This window comes from Symphodus melops (genome assembly GCF_947650265.1).
Source record: "Symphodus melops genome assembly, chromosome: 6".
In the NCBI taxonomy this organism is placed as follows: domain Eukaryota; kingdom Metazoa; phylum Chordata; class Actinopteri; order Labriformes; family Labridae; genus Symphodus; species Symphodus melops.
In genome coordinates, this window is record NC_136696.1 from 15,213,345 (window position 1) to 15,233,498 (window position 20,154).

The window sequence follows — 20,154 nt, forward strand, 5'->3', positions numbered from 1 at the left end:
TGTGTGAGAGAGAGAGAGAGAGAGAGAGAGAGAGAGAGAGAGAGAGAGAGAGAGAGAGAGAGAGATTAGCAAGATTACCAAGACATGTTTCTAGTCTGTGTGCTACTGTGGTGCCATCTACTGGTAGGGAAGCACTACAGTCTTGATTGGATCACACAGCAGGCACTAGGACCGACTCTGATTTGCATTCAAAACACTGTAAATGATTTCAAACAGATACACTGACATTTTCAAATACAAAAGATCTCAAGACTCTGAGATTAAGAAAAACATTTAATATAGTGACAGACATTGTTAAACATTTCAAATAATTGCTGAAATTAGGTTTAACACTTAGCATATTGGGTAAGATGACGTTCATTTTATAATGAATGTATATAATACAGAGAACATAAGACGTTACTGTACAACCTGTAGAATATAGCAGCTCGCAGCATCTTTCAGTGCTCACACAACCACACACACTTTGTCACTCTCACAGACAATGCAGCTATAATAAAAAGCAATCTCAGTCATTGACTCTACCAAAGGAGCTGTGCTAATTTGTTTCAAGGGCCGTTAAGAAGCAACAATTACAGACAATGTCGCTACGGAGAAAAAAAAAGAGTCTCTTCTTCTTCTTCTTCTCTCCACAAAGTTTGAAGTGACAGTCTTTGTGACACTTGCATCCAGAGTGGATTAGAATTGGGGGTCCGCCAAGGTCTGAGTGTGGGGAGAGGATAATTCATTGAGCTCCTGCTCCAGCACGCGCGCACACACACACACACACACACACACACACACACACACACACACACACACACTTCTGCAGTTGTCCTGACACTGCTGCAGAAAAATGTACAAAAACAAATTCACCCAAATACCACACTGAATCAAGACATGACTTCGAGGAAATATTTGGTTTTCAAAGTTACATGTCCTGCTTTATTCAAATCCTATAAGGCCTTATTAACTATCCATTCCTTCCAACTACACAGAATGCAAAGAGTATGTACACTCTCTACAGTCAGTGTCACTTTACAATCCTGCAAAATGGATTCTGACTTGGTGTTTCTGTACTGCTGAAACAAAGAAAAAAAAGAAAAACTTGACAAAAAGCTGAAATGCAGATTACACACTGTACATCATTAGTATGCCTAACACGACATCACCGTCTCTCGTCATAGATCTATAAGACCCAAATCAGCTTAAGAGTGTCACAAATACACTCATTAAAATACTATGTACAGTAAGAACCACTTCATCCAAGCCCCTCAAGATGCTTGGAGCCCGGTAAAGAGTGCCCTTAACATTGCCCTACCTCTGGATAGTTTTCTAAGTGGCCCATTGATGTACTCGACAGAGGGAGCTGCTGAACCACTGCACTTTGGTGTTCAAAAACATTCAAGTAATGCCAGGAATCAAGAGTATTCACATGCACACATACCACTCGGGTGAATTTGCTACCAAAGGAATGAAAGTAGCAAAAAAAAAAAAAAAGCCAAACTCAATCGCAACCACAGTGTGTCAATATGTCTTTGTTACTGTCACATTTGACATTGTAAATGGTCCCTTATTTTACCATAAGCTGCTTTCTCAATCTATATCCTTTGTCTAAGATATGCATGGTGTCAACTTTTACTCTTCATTTGACCACCAATGACTTCAAAATCACGGCAGCCTCAGGTTGTGGTATGTTAAATTCTTGCTTCACAGTGTGTCCTTCGATCAGATTCATATCAGTCTGTGGGAATTGTAGCCATGAACAACATAGAAACCATGTGTCCTGAGCGCACTGCTAGATTTACACAAGTAGCAGTTCTAGGTTTGTTTAGTCCTCTGGAGAATGTGGTGTCCTCTAGATGCTCTCCGGGTTGGGGTAGTATTTGAAGACCTTGTAGATCCACTGCGTGTAGAAGGGCACGTTGATGAAGATGCCAGGCTGGTTGGCACGAGCACAGCCTCGACCATGGACACTGACTCCCACAATTACCTTGATGTCCCCGTCCTGACAAACAAGAGGGCCTCCGTAATCCCTCTGCAGAAGGAGAAACAGATTGTTCTTTTTGGTTAGTGGTTGACAAGTGGCTATCATTACTGTTTGCATCTAATGAAAGCATTTTGAATGCTCTCAGAGACCGCCAGCACTACACCATTTGTGAACATGGACAGCGAGACACCGCAAGCGCTCGGCTTTGATCGCTGATGAAATGCATTGCAACAGTCTCCAGCTGCTCTGTTTTCTACAGACTGAATACTAAGCCTACGGATTCTAAGAACATGTGTTTGAGATATGAGTCTAACTGAGCTTTGAGGATCTGATGCTCTTATAAATTCATCCTTGGAACAATTACGTGTTCTAAAGGTTTAACACTCTGTTCTTGTTTACCAACAAATACAGAATCCACCATGTGAATTCTCAGTCTGGAGTGTTTATTCTGAGTAATTTTTTTTAACAGTTATTAGCCCCATGTTTGAATGCTGAAAAGCCTCATTAGGAAGAGAATATGAAAGTAGTAACAGTTTACCTCACACACTCCCTCGTTCCGTTTGCCTCCTGCACAGATCTTGGTGTTGGTGATGTGGAGGTTCCCTCTGTGCAGCTCTCTACACCTTTCATTGTTGACGATGGGCAGGTTGACCGCCTTCAATACGTCATCATGGCCAGTGCCTGCAAGTGTTAAAGATGGCATTTTAATACCCATGTTTAGACTCCGACATTTTTTTGGCACAATCTGATTTCAAGAGCAAAGTGTGAGGAAAGTCAGATTTTTTTTTGCAGAAATCGTTTCAAATCCTTTTTGTTTAAGCCACCCACCTAGAAGGACTAAAATATAGTTCGAAAAACAGGCCTTAGATTAAGGAAAACTGTCTTGCAATATACTTTCACATCCACCTTATAAATTAATTCTATGAAATGATATAGATCAATCTGAGACTGCTGCAGGAGAAATCCAATATAAAAGCAATATATCACAAACCTGCAGGGATTGCATGAATACAACATCAGCAGTTATTGTCGAATATAGAATATCATTACCTTTAGTTTCTCCCCAGCCGTACATTTTACATATTGTTCCTTCTGGGATTGAGCACCCAGCCACAGGTAGCTGAATTGTATGAACATTGTCTGCTGGAAGGGCTGGCCTGGACAGAATAAATGACCATACAAAGTTAAAAAAAAACAAAAAAAACATTATTATTATTAATATTATTATTATTATAATTATTATTAATCATTATTATCCAAAATGCACACAAACATATGTCAGTGTATCTGTGAGATGACTTTCCCAGGTACTCACTTAGACAGCCGTATGAGGGCTAAACTGGAGCCCTCTGGACCACATATCACATGAGCTATGCTGACTTCCTGTCTCAAGGACCAGTCAGGAGCACCGTCTCCAATATCTGAGACTCCTAACCACACCCGATACTCGCTAAGGTCTGGCACACTGGACAGGCACAAGGCAAGAGTTAGAACTTAATAAAATGGCTCACTTGCACTTTCACAGATTGATAGACTGTACATACTGCAGCAGCAGCAGAGAACTACTTAGGAGGTTGTGCTTAAATAAAGAGAAAAGCATATAAACTAGAAACATAAATCTTACACTGTATGGGTGTAAGAACATACACTTCCGAGGGAAGGGAAAGAAAACAGAGCAAGCAATGAAGTTACCATGAGGAGAAGCACTGTCTGTCAGTGAGAACCCACTCCTCTCGTATTAGCGAGCCTCCGCACCAGTGCATCGAGCTAAAGAGAGGGCAAAATAAATACAAATATACATTAGCAAACTTATTGAGGACACCAAGAGTTTAAAGGCACTGTGAAGTAGTAGAGAATTGACAGAAATAATGTTCACCAAAAACGTGAGATGATGATCTAAGGTAGTTATATTTGGGTATTTCCAATGTTACCTGTTTTTGCACCAATACACCGAGACAAACTGCCTTGTATGTGAATGCACTAGAAAACGTTTGTGATTCTGAACTTTAAACCTTCATAAAATCAAAATGGTTCTTGCTTGGTTCTTCTTGTAGCCCCCATCAAGTGGACACTCAAAGCACTGCAGATTTCACTCTTTAGCATTTACTGCATTTCTCCAGCATTGTAGCGTTCTTAAGACCAAGACATATTGACTATCAAAGCTGTGACATTATGTCAAATCATAAAAAGGTACCACCGAATTTGCACATGCATAGGCCATGTTTCCTCTGAAGGGGCATTTTAACCATCCACAAGAACCAAAAAATGTGAGTCAGCATGCTCTACTGTTCTCCTTCAGTGGAGGAGAAAAAGTTCTGAATATGAAATGCATCGCCCTACCCTTTCTGTATGCTGACCATCCAACTGCCATCAGATATGCCCACTGGAGCTCCTCCAACTATCCTGGTTCGTTTATGGACAAAGCACCCCACAGAGGCCAGCTCACCTGTAAAGAAGGTTGCAGACAAACAAACGCATACAGTGAATATATGTTTCACTGTGTTTGTTTACTGCAGTATGTAACGAGACATTCATAGGCAGACATGTCGTTTAATGGTGAGTTATTGTTTACACAGATAAAATACAAGAGGCACTTGAGCTGCCTAATGATCCCATATAATAACCATCGCAATATACAACACATTGCGGATATACTAATGAGGCTATTCATTAAGGTGGTAAGTGAGACTGTTTATGTATCACATGGGTGTAATTTAAACTCTTTATGTTAAGTGATGAAGGGCTATATCTTACATACTTGAGTTATTATGTGAAAAAGAATAAACACACACATTGGTTTTGTTTATACCCAAAAATGCACAAAAAACAGATTCCCCTTGACAAAATAATGTAAAGCATCATGTGGAATAAGAGCTGGAGACAAAAGGGACTCAATCAGTTTCTATAAACATTACAACCTTGCCAGATCAGGGGCTTTCAAATACAGATCAGAAGCTGAGACAGACAGAGCAGCTGACAGATACTCACCCAGCGGAATGGTGTTCTGAGAAGAATCACCTGCAAGGATGAGAAAAGAGATGCACAGGATTAGGCGTTGTTAAAATGTTCAGGGAAAGAGGCAAGCTCACACTCAGGTGTGACATTTATGGTGGTTGAACTGATTTCAAAACTAAAGTAAAAAACAGGTGCAATTCTTCAGTAACCTTTCCTATTTAACTGGTTAAGGCGAGTACTTCAATTAGTCTCACACAATTTAAAGAGCAATTTACTTTACTTCCCAATTGCAGTTCATTAAGTGTACCTTACCTCAGCATTAAGATGCATAGGAAATAAACAGCCTCAACATCTTTTGAACACAGAAGCATTGTGTGCAAAAAAAAAAACTTCCCATGGTAAGTAAGGCAAATGTTAATTTCAACCACACAGAACCAGGTCAGGTCTTTTAATAGCTGGTACAAACCTTGTTTAACTATACCATTTTATTGGCCAGACTAACATTAGACACCAACACCAAAGAAACACAATGCCACGAACAGAGAAATGATCAAAAACAGGCAAACACACACACACTCTCAAGAGCCACATGTGGGAATGGTTAGAACACGCTCTCTCCCTGTCTTCTGGATGAGTTGTGAATCTCCTCTAACACACACTGACCTGAGAGTGTAGACCGATCTACACACTGCAAATAAAGTCTGTGTGTAAGTGAGACACACCGCAAGAAATCCACAAGCTCGGATAGAAAATCATGACCAAGTTTCGATTTTCACAGTCGCCCAGATTTTCTTTTTTCTAGCTGTCTCTGTTTCTGATTGTGTTTATTGTTGAAGGTATTGCATGCACTCACATGGTTTGACATTGCAGTAGTCCCAGGGAATGGCAGAATTGTTGGAGTAACACCAGGGACCATGTTTGTCCTTATCAGGGTTTCTGCAGTAGTTTCCCTCCAGTCCAGCCGTCAGCATGCCCCTCTCACCACTGAACAAACACACACACAAAAAAAGATCTTCTCATCTAATTCTCTCTTGTCAACACTCAATATGACAGAGATTCATTTTAAACATAACATGGCTTTTTTATTTACTCTGGTTATCCCTTTTGAGAAAAGAACTTGGCATCTAAAGAAAGCAAAAAAAAAAGTATTTGTCTGCGATTTATAACTATTAAGCTGAACTTAATAAGTCAGATACGATCTTAGACAATCAAACTGCACAGCTGTGTAGGCTCTGTCTGTCTCTGTGGACAAGATAAGACGGTGATCTGCAGAGAAATTACTCACTGAAACAGAATGCACCCACATACACTCAAATATTTTATATGTGCTCATGCAGAAACATCCCACACGTGAGAATTTGAAAACGCACACAAAACTTTTTCCCACACTAAATTCAAGGGCTGATATTGTAAGGGTGAAAAGGGAAACAGAAGAGGGAAGCTGGCTAACAAAATCACTGTGATCCTTAGTTTTCTTTTAGTTGTAGTTTTTTGAATGTGAATTATTTCTCGCAGCTAGCAAAACAGTCAGCACTCAGTGTGACTCACTAACCCTGACTTTTGACCCCTGGGCAGGAGCCAAGCAGTGCAGCCGATTGGCTTTGAAGTGCTCCCTACAAAGAAGGAGTTTGGGGTCATAGGTGGGGAGTGAAGTGTATATCCCCCAGCCAAGTTATTACTGGGAGTCATTCCAGCTGCGTTAGGTCATCTCCAGGGAAATACTTCTCCAGCCATTAGGAGATGCTAGAGATGCTAGTCACGGCACCCGTAGGAGCTATTTCCTCCTCTGAGAAGATAGAGACCTGAGACCTGATCAGCCAACGACGCTGAAACTTACTTGGTCTATTATGGGTCGCCCTCTCCCCACTAACCACCACATCTCAGGTTTGCACACATGGTTCTTGACAAATTACTCTGCACACTAAAGCCCCTTTTCCACCAAGCAGTCCAGTTTGGTTCTGTGCATTTTAGTTCAGTTTGGTACGGTGCATTCTGATCTTGCTTACGTTTCCACAGCCAACTATAGCCTTATTTGAAAAGCGGAGTGTCAGCAAGATGGAGATAGACGCGAAATAGTGTGACATCATAGCAGCCCAATACAGTGTAGCCCGCTACTAACTTATGTTCAAGAACAAGAACAGGACACGGAAAATAAAAGTAAACCTTTAGGGCCGCTTCAGTACCCTTGATACCCCAACAGAAGGGTAACGAAAAAGCAGGACTGTACAGATCCCTTATTTTGGTACCATTCCCAACTTTTGTCGGTGGAAACGCCAATAAAATGCTACCGAACCGAAGTGACCCAGACCGCTTTGTGGAAACGGGCTTAAGGCAGAACAAGGATTGAATTTATCTTTCTCCTACTGAAATGTTTGAAATGTGCATATCTTCTGCTCACTATCAGTGGTTTCTTCTAATCCCATTCGGCTTTTCGTACCTAACCTAAGTTAACCTCACTCTGGTGAGTTATGTCGAGTTTGGTTGTTTGACATCTTGATATGTCTTTTAAGGCAGAGGAGCTTGTTTACAGTTTAATGATGACACAGGTCTGTTTTCTGCATCATCCTGGAGTTTGGGAAAGTAATTAGGTCAGAAAGAGAGAGGGGAAAAAAAGAGATCGAGTCGGCTGACCTGGTACTGTGGTCTCTCCAGGGAGCACAAGGCAGGTTTGATCTAGTCCTTGACAGCTCTCCTTGGTAATTCTCTCCAAAGCCTTCATAGCAATCTGTATTCGGAGAAGAAGGGGGCACAAACTGAGACAGGTATTCTTCCTACTTCACGTTTGTACAGATTTTTTTTTTTTTTTAATTAAGCTCAATAGACTCTGCTAACTATTATTTAGCCTCTATAGCCATCACAATAACAGTTTGTGCTATTGTTGTCCTGTAGTATTGCTGTACAAAATGTATAAAGAAATCAGCCCTACATGTAATAAATCACACAAAGAAAAAAAACATTTAGCTATTGTGGTTGCAGTTTGAATTGGCAGAACTCAGAATGAGAAGAAGCTGTCCTTTTGAAAACACACATAAATACGAATTTTAAGACGTCTGTCACCCTGCACCTAATTTTATATGTTGGAATGTATTCGATCCTCAAGGGAAGACCACAACTCGACCACCGAGAGATTTTATAATCCCAGTGCAAATCCAAGTAATCTCAAAGACATATCCCCAGAAGATCTCTTGGGGAATTTGCATGTGTGCACTCAGCCATTAATCTACATCTTTGCCTTAAAAATCTCATGCACCCCAAGCAAGAATCCCATCCAGCACTAATCCCTCCACTCCATCTCCCCCTGTCTAGTAAAACCTGACAGTCTGTGACGTTGAGCGGCTGTCAGAGTTTGTTAGTGTGAGGCATGGTGGTCAGTTCCCACAGTCTGATAGGGCTACAGATCCCCGCAGGGATACAACACAAGGTTACAAGCCAATATGAACATCTACTGGGTCTCATGTGAACTCTGCTGTCTACAAATATGAAAATGCTGAATATTTCTCTGCTTCAGAAAAAGAGAAAATCCACTTTTCCCTCGCTGTTTTGATTGTGAAATAAAGCCATTTAGATTCTCACCACTGATAGGCTTGTCTTGAGTGCCGCACTGAACAATGTTGGTGCAGAACATGGTCCGGACTCTTGGGTCTGTAGTGAAGCACCAGGGGAGTTCTTGGCCATCTGGATTGCGGCAGTAGTTTTCTCTCAGGTCTCTGGAAAACACAGAGAATGTCATGAAGTAATCTGTGCAGAGATAAATGCATGCAGGTTGGCAAGCAAGTGTAATGGCTGTTTGACTCACTTGCAGCGGTAGGCTTCAGGTATGAATGTGTGGTTATGGGGATACTGAGAGTCCCAGCGTTGGCAGGTCAGTCCGGTGGGCAATAGGTCTACTGTCCCCCTGTAACTGTCTCCTCTGCCCTGGTAACATTGTGTTGTTTCCACCAAATTACTTTTAGGAGGTGTTTCTGTGAAAGAGCAAAAAGTAATTAGGGGTGGGTTATTGTCCAAGGAGTAATTTTATGTGTTTGATTAGCCAGATTTTGAAAACAGTATTTGCATAGTTCTTCAGCACTTTTAAATGTTACTGGTAAATAAAACAGAGGGTAATTGGTTGAGGCTATGGAATTGTGTGGTGGTATGATACGTGTGTCTTTCAAAAACACCCAAAAATTCACTTTGTATTTCCAGACCTTTTTTGGCCATAAAGCTATTTCCTACAAACAAACCAAGTCCATGGCCCTTAAAAGCACCACAAAACAATCAACAAACAAATCTTAAAGTATAAATGCAAAATATACCGCGTAAAGACAATTGTGCATTAGCTCCCTCAGAAAAACCCTCAGCAAATACAGTAACAACAATAGACTATAAATATTAATGGACAAAGCCAAAGTGACGTAAGCCATCTCTTATGGCAGGGGGCACTGGAGGGTCATCAGCAGCAGCCGCCATACTAGTCTGTAGGGACTTGGGTTGGGAACCGGAGGGTCGCCGGTTCAAGTCCCGGCACGGACCAAGTCCGGAAATTGGTCTGGTAGCTGGAGAGGTGCCAGTCCATTTCCTGAGCACTGCCGAGGTGCCCCTGAGCAAGGCACCGAACCCCAAAACTGCTCTGGAGCGCTCGCTGTGGGCAGCCCCCTCACTCTGAGACCTCTCCATTAATGCATGTCACTGGAACCCTGTTTGTGCATGAGTGTGTATCTCGGCCTATGTGTGTGTCATTAGACAGAGTGTAAACCGAATTTCCCCTCGTGGGATTAATAAAGTATAACTTCTTCTTCTTCTTCTTCTTCTTCTGATAAACCGATCAGCTACGCGCCTAACTATGGACAACGTATCAATCATAAAATCTAAACAGAGCCATTTAACAAAAATCACTCCCCGTTACAGTATTTGCCAATGATGGCAATAACTAATCAGACCCATTTCTTTTTTTGTATCATATTGTTAAATTTATACTTTAAAAACGGCTTCTTTGGTTGTGGTGTTTATGTGACATCTGAGGTTCCTGAAGCCAGCCTCAAGCGGACTCTCAATGACCTGCAGGATTCTGCATTTCCACATTGGCTTCATTTTGCAAGACCGGAGTTTGCTACTTGTTAACAAAGTTTAGTAAAGTATTTAGTTTACATTTACATTTCATCATTTTTTACTTTCAAATAACTGAAGACCTATATTGAAGAAAGCTACAGAAAACTGAGCAGAGGATATTTATGCTGCAGCAGGTGATTCCCCAAACCTACTCCATCCTGAATTTTGAGGTTCAAAATAGAAAAAGGACTTTGAATATAAGTTATACAAGACTTGCATAACTTCCAAGCCTGGATGAAATTGATGGAGAAATATGGGAAACTATAATTAGTAAAAATGATAATCTGCAGAGAGGGTTGGAAATGATTAAACTAAAGGTGTGACTGCACGCAAACATTGATCAACCACATCCCGATGCATGGTTTCCCATTCCCATGCCCTTCTATTATTGCTCCCACTCAAAGACACAATGCTGAGGTCTCCATTGTAGGCGTAAAAATCACACATAGCCAGATTTTATCTCCCTACTGTCAACACCTAGTGTTCCAAACAGTAATTGACAATTTGCACGGATTAGGAGTGAAGCCCAGAATGAATTGGCCTGAACATACCAGTGTGTCTGCACTCGCAGGTCTTTAATGTGTTTACATTTGAGCTGCAAATACTTCTCTATTGCCATATCTGGTTTATATCAGGGTTTTGTAGCACATAAAAAGATAATTATAAACAGCCAGGAAATATTCACAGAAGAGAAAATCAGTGTAAACAGTGCTTTGACAGATTTAATATCTTTACCACCTGCCTTTATCAACTCTACTAATTAATTAAATTGGTGTAGTTTATTGGCCCGATTTGTGTTAAATTGCAAATCATCAACACTCTTAACCATCCGTTTTCAATCAGTGTGTCTAAAAATAGATACACATTAGTTGTGACGGTAAACAAAAGAGCAGGCTTTGACAAAAGAATGCTTTGTCTCTCTGTTTCCTGCTCTCCCCTCCCTGCATTGTTTTGATTATTAGACTAACTGGGTCGTAAAGATGGTTGGTTCCCAACAAAGTCCCATATCAGAGTTGGACAGACAAGGAAAGATGCAGACAGTGCAGGATGGGAGGGGGGTAAAAACCAGGGGGACCAGTGAATCACAGGGTCTACATGGAGGAGTGCCATCTAGTAAATGTGGTGCCAGGACTGCAGATGATTGTAGCAGGCAAACAGGCCAGTCACACACTCAGGAGAGAGAGGCATTGCCCAACAATAACACCAGTGAACTTTCTGTTTCAGGTTCTACAAGGCCACAGGGGCTGTTTCAGTGACTCATCACTGATTACAGGTTAGATCATACAGTATCTGCTGCTTTACTACGAGTGTAGACAAACAAAACAGATGTTGGACAAACACCACGAGCATACACATCCATCACACTTGAGAGGTGTAATAGAAGTGGGCTTCTTGTAGTGTGTATGACCCTTGTGTTGTGTCTGTGTGTGTAACAAGAGGTTAATGTGGAGCAGTCACTGAGCCCTGTGCAGCTTGACTCCCGCACATAAGAGCTGGCATAGAACAATAAACAGCAGGTCAGTGGCGTAGGGGGAAATAAACATTCAGGCTATTAGAGAAGACATAACAGAGAGCCAAACCTGAGGAGGGGAACTCTGTGTGTGTGTAGGTGTGTGTGTGTGTGTGTGTGTGTGTGTGTGTGTGTTCTATAGAACTGGCTAATGATGGGAAGGGGAACTGTTAATTAGAGGTACAGGCAGTTATATTTTGGTTTAGTCAATGCACTTTATGGGCTTGTACAGAACACAAACACCCCCACGCACAAACATAGATAGACTTCCACTTGTGTATGCATTTAAACACACTTTACACACACACACACACACACACACACACACACACACACACACACACACACACACACACACACACACACACACACCACATTCACACACGCCTACCACAAACTTTGATGTCACAGTACTCCCAGGGTGTGCTGGGGTCCATGGTAAAGCACCAGGGTCTGTGGCGTCCGTCTGGGTTCCTACAATAGTTGTCATCCAGGCCTTTGTCAGGATACCTAATACAAAACATGCACAGTTATAGGATTTTAGCCGCTTTAATTGAGTGAAAAAGTCAAACAAAAATGGTGTCACACTATAGTTTACCACATAGCATAACTGAATTGAAGATCTCTAGAAGATATTCAAAATAGCATCATTCAACTGACCATCACCAGAGAGAAAAGTATAGAAAAACATGTTTCCATTTTCAGTCTGAATCCCTCTGAGAACAGTGTAGAATTGAGGGATAATTCAACATTGCATGCAACAGAAGCATTAACAACTGGAATGGTGCAACAAGGACTCCATCTGTGAATCTGCTTAGCTCTCAGTGGAAGGAGGGAGATAATAAGCAGTACGACTACAGGTGTTCTACAGCAAGTCAACCCAAAAGTCCCTCATCCCTCCAGGCCTCCCGCTCCGAGGCATGCAGCATCAGGTCTGAGGGACCCTCTCATTACATTAGTGCTGTGAGCAGTCTGGGACCTAGTTCACACAAACACTGGGATGATTAAGGATGTGTTAACGAGTCCCTGCTAATCCAGACCACCTGCCATACGACTGGCTGGAGCACTCTTTCGACACAGACACGTATACACACACACACACACACACACACACACACTTACACAAAGAGATCATGTAAGGAATACTAATGCAGGCTATAAAATATAGCCTCCCTTAAATAGGTATAAGCTTATCTCACGGCTGGACTCTTGTTTGCTTTACTGAGAGCTTAAAGGAATTTGGGCCAATTAAGTTGGATTGCGCGAGTTTTCCCAGCAAAGTGCTGCTAAAAACACACAATTACAGTCGAGATTGAGATGGCACATGGAAAGCCTCCAGATCACTTTGTTCGTGCACTACAGCCCCACTTAAAAACCTTGTCAGTACGTTGAGTATGCTCTTGCATTTCACTGCAAAATTACAGTTAGTCTGTGTGTGTGGTCTTTATAATGACTGACCATGTACGATTTAGTGCGATGCAGATGCATGCGTGTCGATTTGTGTGTGTTATACCTCTTGGGGTGGTACAGGTGTTTGTGTGGTCCGTCCAGGTCCCAGCGCTGGCATTCCTTTCCACTTTCTGTGTGGTCCATTGGTCCTCTGTAATCTTCCCCATTACAGGTTATACACTCAACTACGCAGCAATGACACAAACAGAGCAACATCTTAGAGAAAACAAGAATTGTTTTACCCAAAACACATTCCCTTTTTCCACTGAAAGTGTACTTTTAGGCCTTTTTTAACCAGTTATGGAACAAACTCAATGATATTACATGACCTACAAAAGCAAACCAGACCATCTGCAAATAAAAAGGCATTTCAAATTCCTTTCAGCACTGCCACCAGGTCGGAACAGGACCAACCCATACACAGTTCACGGTCCGAAAGAGCCTTTGTTTACATTTACCCCAGGAAGTTTTACTTTCAGTAAAAAGGAATGAGGGTAAGATTTTTTCGTAGAAGATGCTTTGTACATACACAACAGGATCTGCCAAGGTTTAAAGCATGGTGTTTTCACAGAGGTAGTCAGAACACAAAATTAAATTAATCAAAGTTACTCACAGTTATTTGAAATTTCCCCACAGGGATAACCAACAAAAAAAATAGAGTTTTAAAAAAAAAAAAGAGAAAAATTACCATGATGATGGTGATAAAAGTACACTAAATGTTACGATTGAGTGCAGAGCACCTACAGTACAGCCTCAGATAGAAACACAGTAGGTCAAAACTCAATACAGTTTAGTTTGTGAATTTCTGCCCTCAAATGATTACGCAACACTTCACAATAAAAGCTCCTGTAAAACTTAAATGATGTCCCTTAAGTTAAGACATTAAACACTGCACTTAATCTATGAAACAACATATGATGTGTCGTACTAATGAAGCTGTGAAACCCTTTGATGTCGCGAGGGCACCATTTGTTCCGTGGTACTCTCGGTCTAGTGTAAACAACAGAGAACATGAGGATTAGAACCAGATGTTTATGAGTCCACTGTTGTCATGACGGCGCACATTTTAACCACTGGCTGCATGTGCATGTGTGTACGCCAAACACCGTGTTGGCATGTCTGGGTGTATGTTTATTATTAATGCTGGCTCATTTCAAGGGAAAGCCCTCTGGTTAGTTTCTTCAGAATGATCATAAAAACGTAAGCGCTGCTGTCACAACCATAGCGATAACCTGGTGGAACAGCATGTTTGAGTCCTGTCTGATCGAAACCTCTGTGTATGAGACTTCAGCGTCTCACAGCAATGTGTGTGTGTGTGTGTGTATGTTTGTTTATGTGTGTGTGAGAGAGAGATATAACATTAAGCCCCCCCCCAAAAAAAATAAAAAAATAAAAAACAAATAAAAAAAAAACCTTGGAAAAGTAACTATCGAAGTTTTACTTGTACAGATCCATTACTAAACAGTTTCCTCTTTGTGTGCACGGGGATGAATGAAACAGCTAACAGTTTATATGTAAGGAGACGACAGGGGATAAATATTCTCCAACATTCCAGCTCTGTCCTCTTTAGGTTCAAGTCACTTGCAAACCCTGAACTTGATGCAATGAGAGAGGACAGCATAAACGGAACCACACACCTGGAAACAGCTGCAGCTGGCAACAGCAAGACCCCCCCCCCCCTCCACACACACACACACACACACACACACACAAAGGTAGAGGAGAGCACAGTTACAGCCAGCTTTGCTTCGCCCCAAAGATCTGTGTAATTTACTGCAGCTCATTTCAGACCATCAAGCCTCAATTAGAGAGGCAATTTGAAATTTGAAATGGGCATTATTTTTAAATAAATGCGTGCTCAGATGGATACATGTCCTTTTTTTTCTGTGTGTGTGTGTGTGTGTGTGTGTGTGTGCATGGGTCTATGTTTCTGTGGCCCACCTTGTGAACACTGAGGTATGCCACACTCCTGGTGTCTGAGGTGTGGCCGGGGGTCAGTGGTAAAGCACCAGGGTCCGACGGTGGAGTTGTCTGGGTTGCGACAGTAGTTTTTTCTGAGGTCCATCTTCCTGAACCTCTTGGATGTGAATCTGTCAGGAGCAGAAACGCAGTTACACAAACAGACACATGCACTGAGATCGGCTGCCAAATACCTCAGCTAACAAGTAGAGCAACCTCTTAAAGGAAAAAAAAGAAAAAAAAAACACCCAAGGCCACAGTTTGTGTTGTCTTTCATCTCTGGCTGTATGACAAATCACCTACGCATTTTGTGAGAGAGCTGTTGCTCTACCTGCCTGTTGAATCGACCAATAAAAACTAACAAGTATGCAAGTTATTGATGGTAAATCTGACTAAAAATCAAACAAGTGTAACAAGGTTAATGAGTTGATGCAATGTTAGTTTTCCATGAGGCAGGTTCTGAACGTCAAGTAAACACTCCGACAAATGACTCAGATCTTCGACATCAGGCGAGCACATGGCTGTCGTCGTCAGTCGTGATGACGAGCCTGGAGTGCAGACTTTTTGTCAAACTGTGTTTTTCCAAATGATGATTAAAGATGGTGCTGAAGTAGAATTTCAGTCGAAGTCTCTTATGACGAGAACAGAAATGAAACTTCTCAGAAGAACAGAAGTAACCTTTCACAGATGACAATTCAATCTGTACGTATGTATGTTTATTGGCTGATGTAGTATACATGTGCCTCTGTAGATAAAGTCCTTATCTGCAGGGAGATTAATAGCACTTGAACAAGGTTCATCGCAAACTCAAACTGCCCTCTTTGATTCGTCTGCTGCTTTGAAATCACACTGCACAGCCTTTCAGAGCCATTGAAAAGCTCTGAGTGAAGAGTGTGCAGGAAGAAGAATGTAGTTAAAAAATAATAAAGGTCTTTAAGGTGGGTGTTATATTTCTGATTGCCGATACTGTTTGTAAATGATAAACTCTGCCTTTGTTATACTTCCGTGTTTTACCAATCACTGCCTTCAAATGACGCAGCTTCTTTGTGTTTTTGACGGGAAACAATGAGATAGTGTATCTGTTTGAAATGTAAAGCTTTGGAAATATATCCTGGGTTTGTTTTTCTCAATAACGTAGCATCTCCATTCAACTGGATCGCAGACATATTACTTTGTTGGACTTTTTTTTTTGTAAAGGATACAGTTCCTTAAGATCATTGCTAATCCAACTTTCATAATCCTACAGAAGGCTTTGCTTCCCTTGAAACTTTTCTTTTAAACTCAATTTAATGGATTTTTTTTCCTACAGGGAGCTGAATCATCCCTTGGTTGGCTCCCTTATTGAAACATGAGCTTTAGCTGGGAGGGATACCTAAAGCTTAACCAAAAGCTGCATATTAGATATGATCCTAATCCGAGCAAAACACACACAGACGAGTACACTCATGCACACCTAGATAAACAGTAGGGCCGCAGCAGGAAATGATCTGTGACTCTGTAAAGCGTTACAATGAGGTCAGTTCTGATGAATGACTGCTCCCAGGAGCCTAATCAACCCCTAATGTATCATACTCATACACACATAAGCACATGTACAGGCTAGCCCCTAGCTACTAGCTAATTGCATCACAAACAGGTCAGCACTTACGGTAAGAAGAAGCTTTGACACAACTTTGTTTGACTTTGTGGTGAATGTATGTAAGGTTCTCACTTGTGTTCGTGAGGGAAAGGAGAGGCCCATGCCTGGCACAGGATCCCGCTCACTGTCACCGACCTCCGCCCCCTGTAGCTCTGACCGGTACCCACAATGCACTCTCGAACATAATCTGAAAAAAGAGACCGAAAGATTAAAAAAAAAAAAAAAAAAGTGAGGAGAAACAACCTGTATATAAAATGTTATCCACACAGCGCCAGTCAGGATGATGAAGAAAACAGACAGATGTTCAGCTGTAACATGGAGAAGAAAAATCTGTTTTCCTAATCTTCCCTTAAAACATTTGGATCCAGTAAAAGAGGCTGCACAACTTGCATGTGACCATGAGGAGGGTGGGGGGGGGGGGGTTTCCATCGTTTAAACAAACACCGTGTAATGACAGAAAATGGGCCATAATATGCGGCGACACAGTAAACACGACAAATGTCCTTGCCCTTCCTTGTCTTCCTGTTGAGGGATGATATCATTAAAAGGCTACAATAACCCTGTAAGCAGCCCTTTATAGAGATGTAAAACTCTTTTTACATGCTCTAAAAACAAACAAGTGCACTAAAGCCACATTGCTGACTGGACCACGGGGGACATTTTTTAGAGGGTGACATGGGGAGACAACATTTTAGTAAACAACCCCACATACATCTCCCCCTATTTGAAACCAGCACTCGGTTTAAAAAATAAATAAATCAATAAAAAAAGACTAAAAAAGTAACGGGCACCTTTCTTTTGATAGAGTTGATAGTTGAAGTCCTGCTGGCTTTGAGCTCCTGGTGAGTTCCTGTCAAACGACAGCCACTGGCATTTCCTGTTTTTATGATCATAGAGGAATGCTCTAGAAGATGAGATGGGGGAAAGTGAAGTGCATAATGGTCAGTTTTCTTTCAGTGTCTCCAGGCAAATAAACAGGAGTATGCAAAGCAGGAACCTAAACAGGATTAACAACAGAGCATTTTACCTTCCGAAACATAATTAAGGTAAGCAACTTGAAAACGCCCTCTTAACTCTCTTCCAAACTAACATTCATGAGTAACAGAAAGGCAAACGGTAACAGTGCAGCTGACAGACAGACCTGCAGGTGAAGGGGAGTCTCTTGTTGCGACTGCAGCTTTTGGCACACTTGGCCATGCTCAGCTTCCTGCTTTTGGTCAGATGGGAGGAATCAGGAGTCACCAGCACCAGACGTATACCGTCAGTCTTCTGGTAGTCCTGGAGCGCATTTCTCTTGCCCTCTGAAACATAATTACACAATCAACCATGACAGCTCAGCACTCCCTGCATTTACAAGTCAAGCTGGCAGTCATCTGCATGATTTAAACACCATCCTTGATTAAGGTCATAATTCACATTAAACTTCATTATGTAGGTATTTAACCAGAAACATTTGAGTTTTGTGACAGTCTAAGGGCTTGTCTGTTCTGCAGCTTCAGGGAATACAGCTCAGATGACGTTAATTCAAACTCATTGTTACCACAAGTTCATCATACTTAATACCTTCTGTTATTTTACTTTAAATACATTATAGACAGGCATACAGTATATAAGGAGTAGCATTATGTTTCTAATTTACTAGATGCTAGATAGATAGATAGATAGATAGATAGATAGATAGATAGATAGATAGATAGATAGATAGATAGATAGATAGATAGATAGATAGATAGATAGATAGATAGATACTTTATTGATCCCGAGGGAAATTCAAGGCATCCAGTAGCAGTATACAGACAGGCAGGACACAAGACATTAGTTACAATACACACCCGCTGTCCCCCCTCCCCTCTGTATACAACTATGCAAGTTTTCACACAGACAGACAGAGGAATCAGTGCTTTAAATGCCCATAAGCAACTGCTCAGCAGATTTAGAGTCAGGCTTTTACATTTAGACTGAAAGGCATGTTTCTTTCTCCTCCTGCTTATTCGAACTCTGCCTATTTGCCCCTCAGCCGGTTCAAGACCTTCTATCAGCACAAAAAAAAAAAAAAAAACTGCATCACATGGTGATTCCGTTTGAAAGGTCCCTGGAAAGCTGTTTCTTATTAATTACTTATCATGTATTCAATAACCAAAGAAAGGCTTCCAATGACAGAGCTTCTTAACTTCTGTATTGCGGTTGTTTGGAGAAGTGGGGAGCATATCAGAGAACTGGAGTAATAACGATTGTCCGTTTGTCAACTTGACTGGCTTGGCAGTTTCTCTGCCTGAGTGCCTGCAGGTTCAGTGAGCCGCAAAATCACGCTCTGTTAGGACCACAGGATGACTGCACCTCTCATTAGATTTGAATATGGGTCACATCATGGGACAGTGGTTTGCATCTTTTTACTTTTAACGTTTATTTTATTCGTCTTGTGATCTATTCAGATGTATTGATCCGTATAGTGCGCGAGTTATAATGCGCACTGGTCAAGTGAGGATGAATAGTCTTGGAGAGCTGAAATTAAAAAGCCCCATTAAATTCAACATAATAACAAAAATGTGCTGAGAATATATTCCAAACATCTTGACTGAATAAGATGAAAAACACAATTAATATGTTCTAAAATTGCTCATGTGTAACGTCGTAGAGATCGTAAAGAGTCCTGCTGTAGAGGTCTGGTCGTTTCATATATATTTAAAAAAAAAAAAAAAAAAAAGCCTATGATAAAGTTCAATGAATGCAGCTTTCTTTACTCCAGTTTGTCCGTCCTGGTCGGGTGCAGGGGCAGCTCCGGCGCGCGTGCAGCCGCAACAGCTCGACCACAGCAGTTGTAAAAAATGTTTTCCGCTAAACTTACCAGAGCAAGAAACAACGAAGAGAGGAAACAGAAGAGCATAAATCCACATCCTCGCGTTATTCTGAATCAAAGTTTAAGATGGGCACAACTAAACGCTTTTCGCTGTTCTGTCGGAACGCGGACAGGAGATGTTGCTTTCACCACTGTGCGGAGGATGCGTCTCCTCTCTAAGTACTTCTCTCTCTCCCTCGCTCCCTCCCTCTCTGCCTCGCTCTCCCCCTCTGTTTGCGTGTGTGACTCTCTCTCTCTCTCTCTCTCTCTCTCTCTCTCTCTCTCTCTCTCTTCCCCAGTTTGCACTGATACACATTCATTTGACTTGATTCAATATTGCAGAAGCTACAGCCACATGTTGTCATCAAAATTGTAACTGTGTCTATAGGCTGATGTTTTCTTAAAGCCCTTTCAAAATAATAACGTTTATAATAGCAGACTGGTTCTTTCTTACTCTCTTTTTTTCACCCCTATCTCCTTCACTATAAAACTTAAATGAATAGACCTGACTTTACAAATATGCAACAACTACCTTTCCATTAAGGCTATTAGTCTTTTCTAATTCACTAAGTTGTGCACTATACATAAGGGACTTATTCAAAATAAGTGAACAGAAAACAGAAACACTTATTCACAGGGACAAACATAATAGGATGCATTGTAATTATTTTGCTCATTCTGTGTCCATCCGTCTCTTTGACACAGCCTCACGCTGCAGCACCCCTCCGTTATTCTGTATCTTTTAACAC

General features: G+C 41.4%; 1 protein-coding gene across 1 annotated transcript; it reads right to left on the reverse strand.

Moving 5' to 3' along the window:
• Nucleotides 1-260: 260 nt before the first annotated feature.
• hgfb (hepatocyte growth factor b) lies at nt 261-19,597 on the reverse strand. Its single transcript, XM_079345978.1, has 18 exons — nt 19,415-19,597; nt 17,711-17,870; nt 17,361-17,473; nt 16,642-16,756; nt 14,913-15,061; nt 13,036-13,156; nt 11,914-12,032; nt 8,721-8,886; nt 8,498-8,631; nt 7,556-7,649; nt 5,778-5,908; nt 4,958-4,987; nt 4,310-4,415; nt 3,662-3,736; nt 3,285-3,434; nt 3,020-3,126; nt 2,508-2,650; nt 261-2,017 (listed from the first exon to the last, which is right to left on the reverse strand). The coding sequence occupies exons 1-18, from the start codon at nt 19,461-19,463 to the stop codon at nt 1,838-1,840; spliced, it is 2,142 nt and encodes a 713-aa protein (XP_079202104.1). The 5' UTR covers nt 19,464-19,597; the 3' UTR covers nt 261-1,837.
• Between the last annotated feature and the right edge of the window lie 557 nt (nt 19,598-20,154).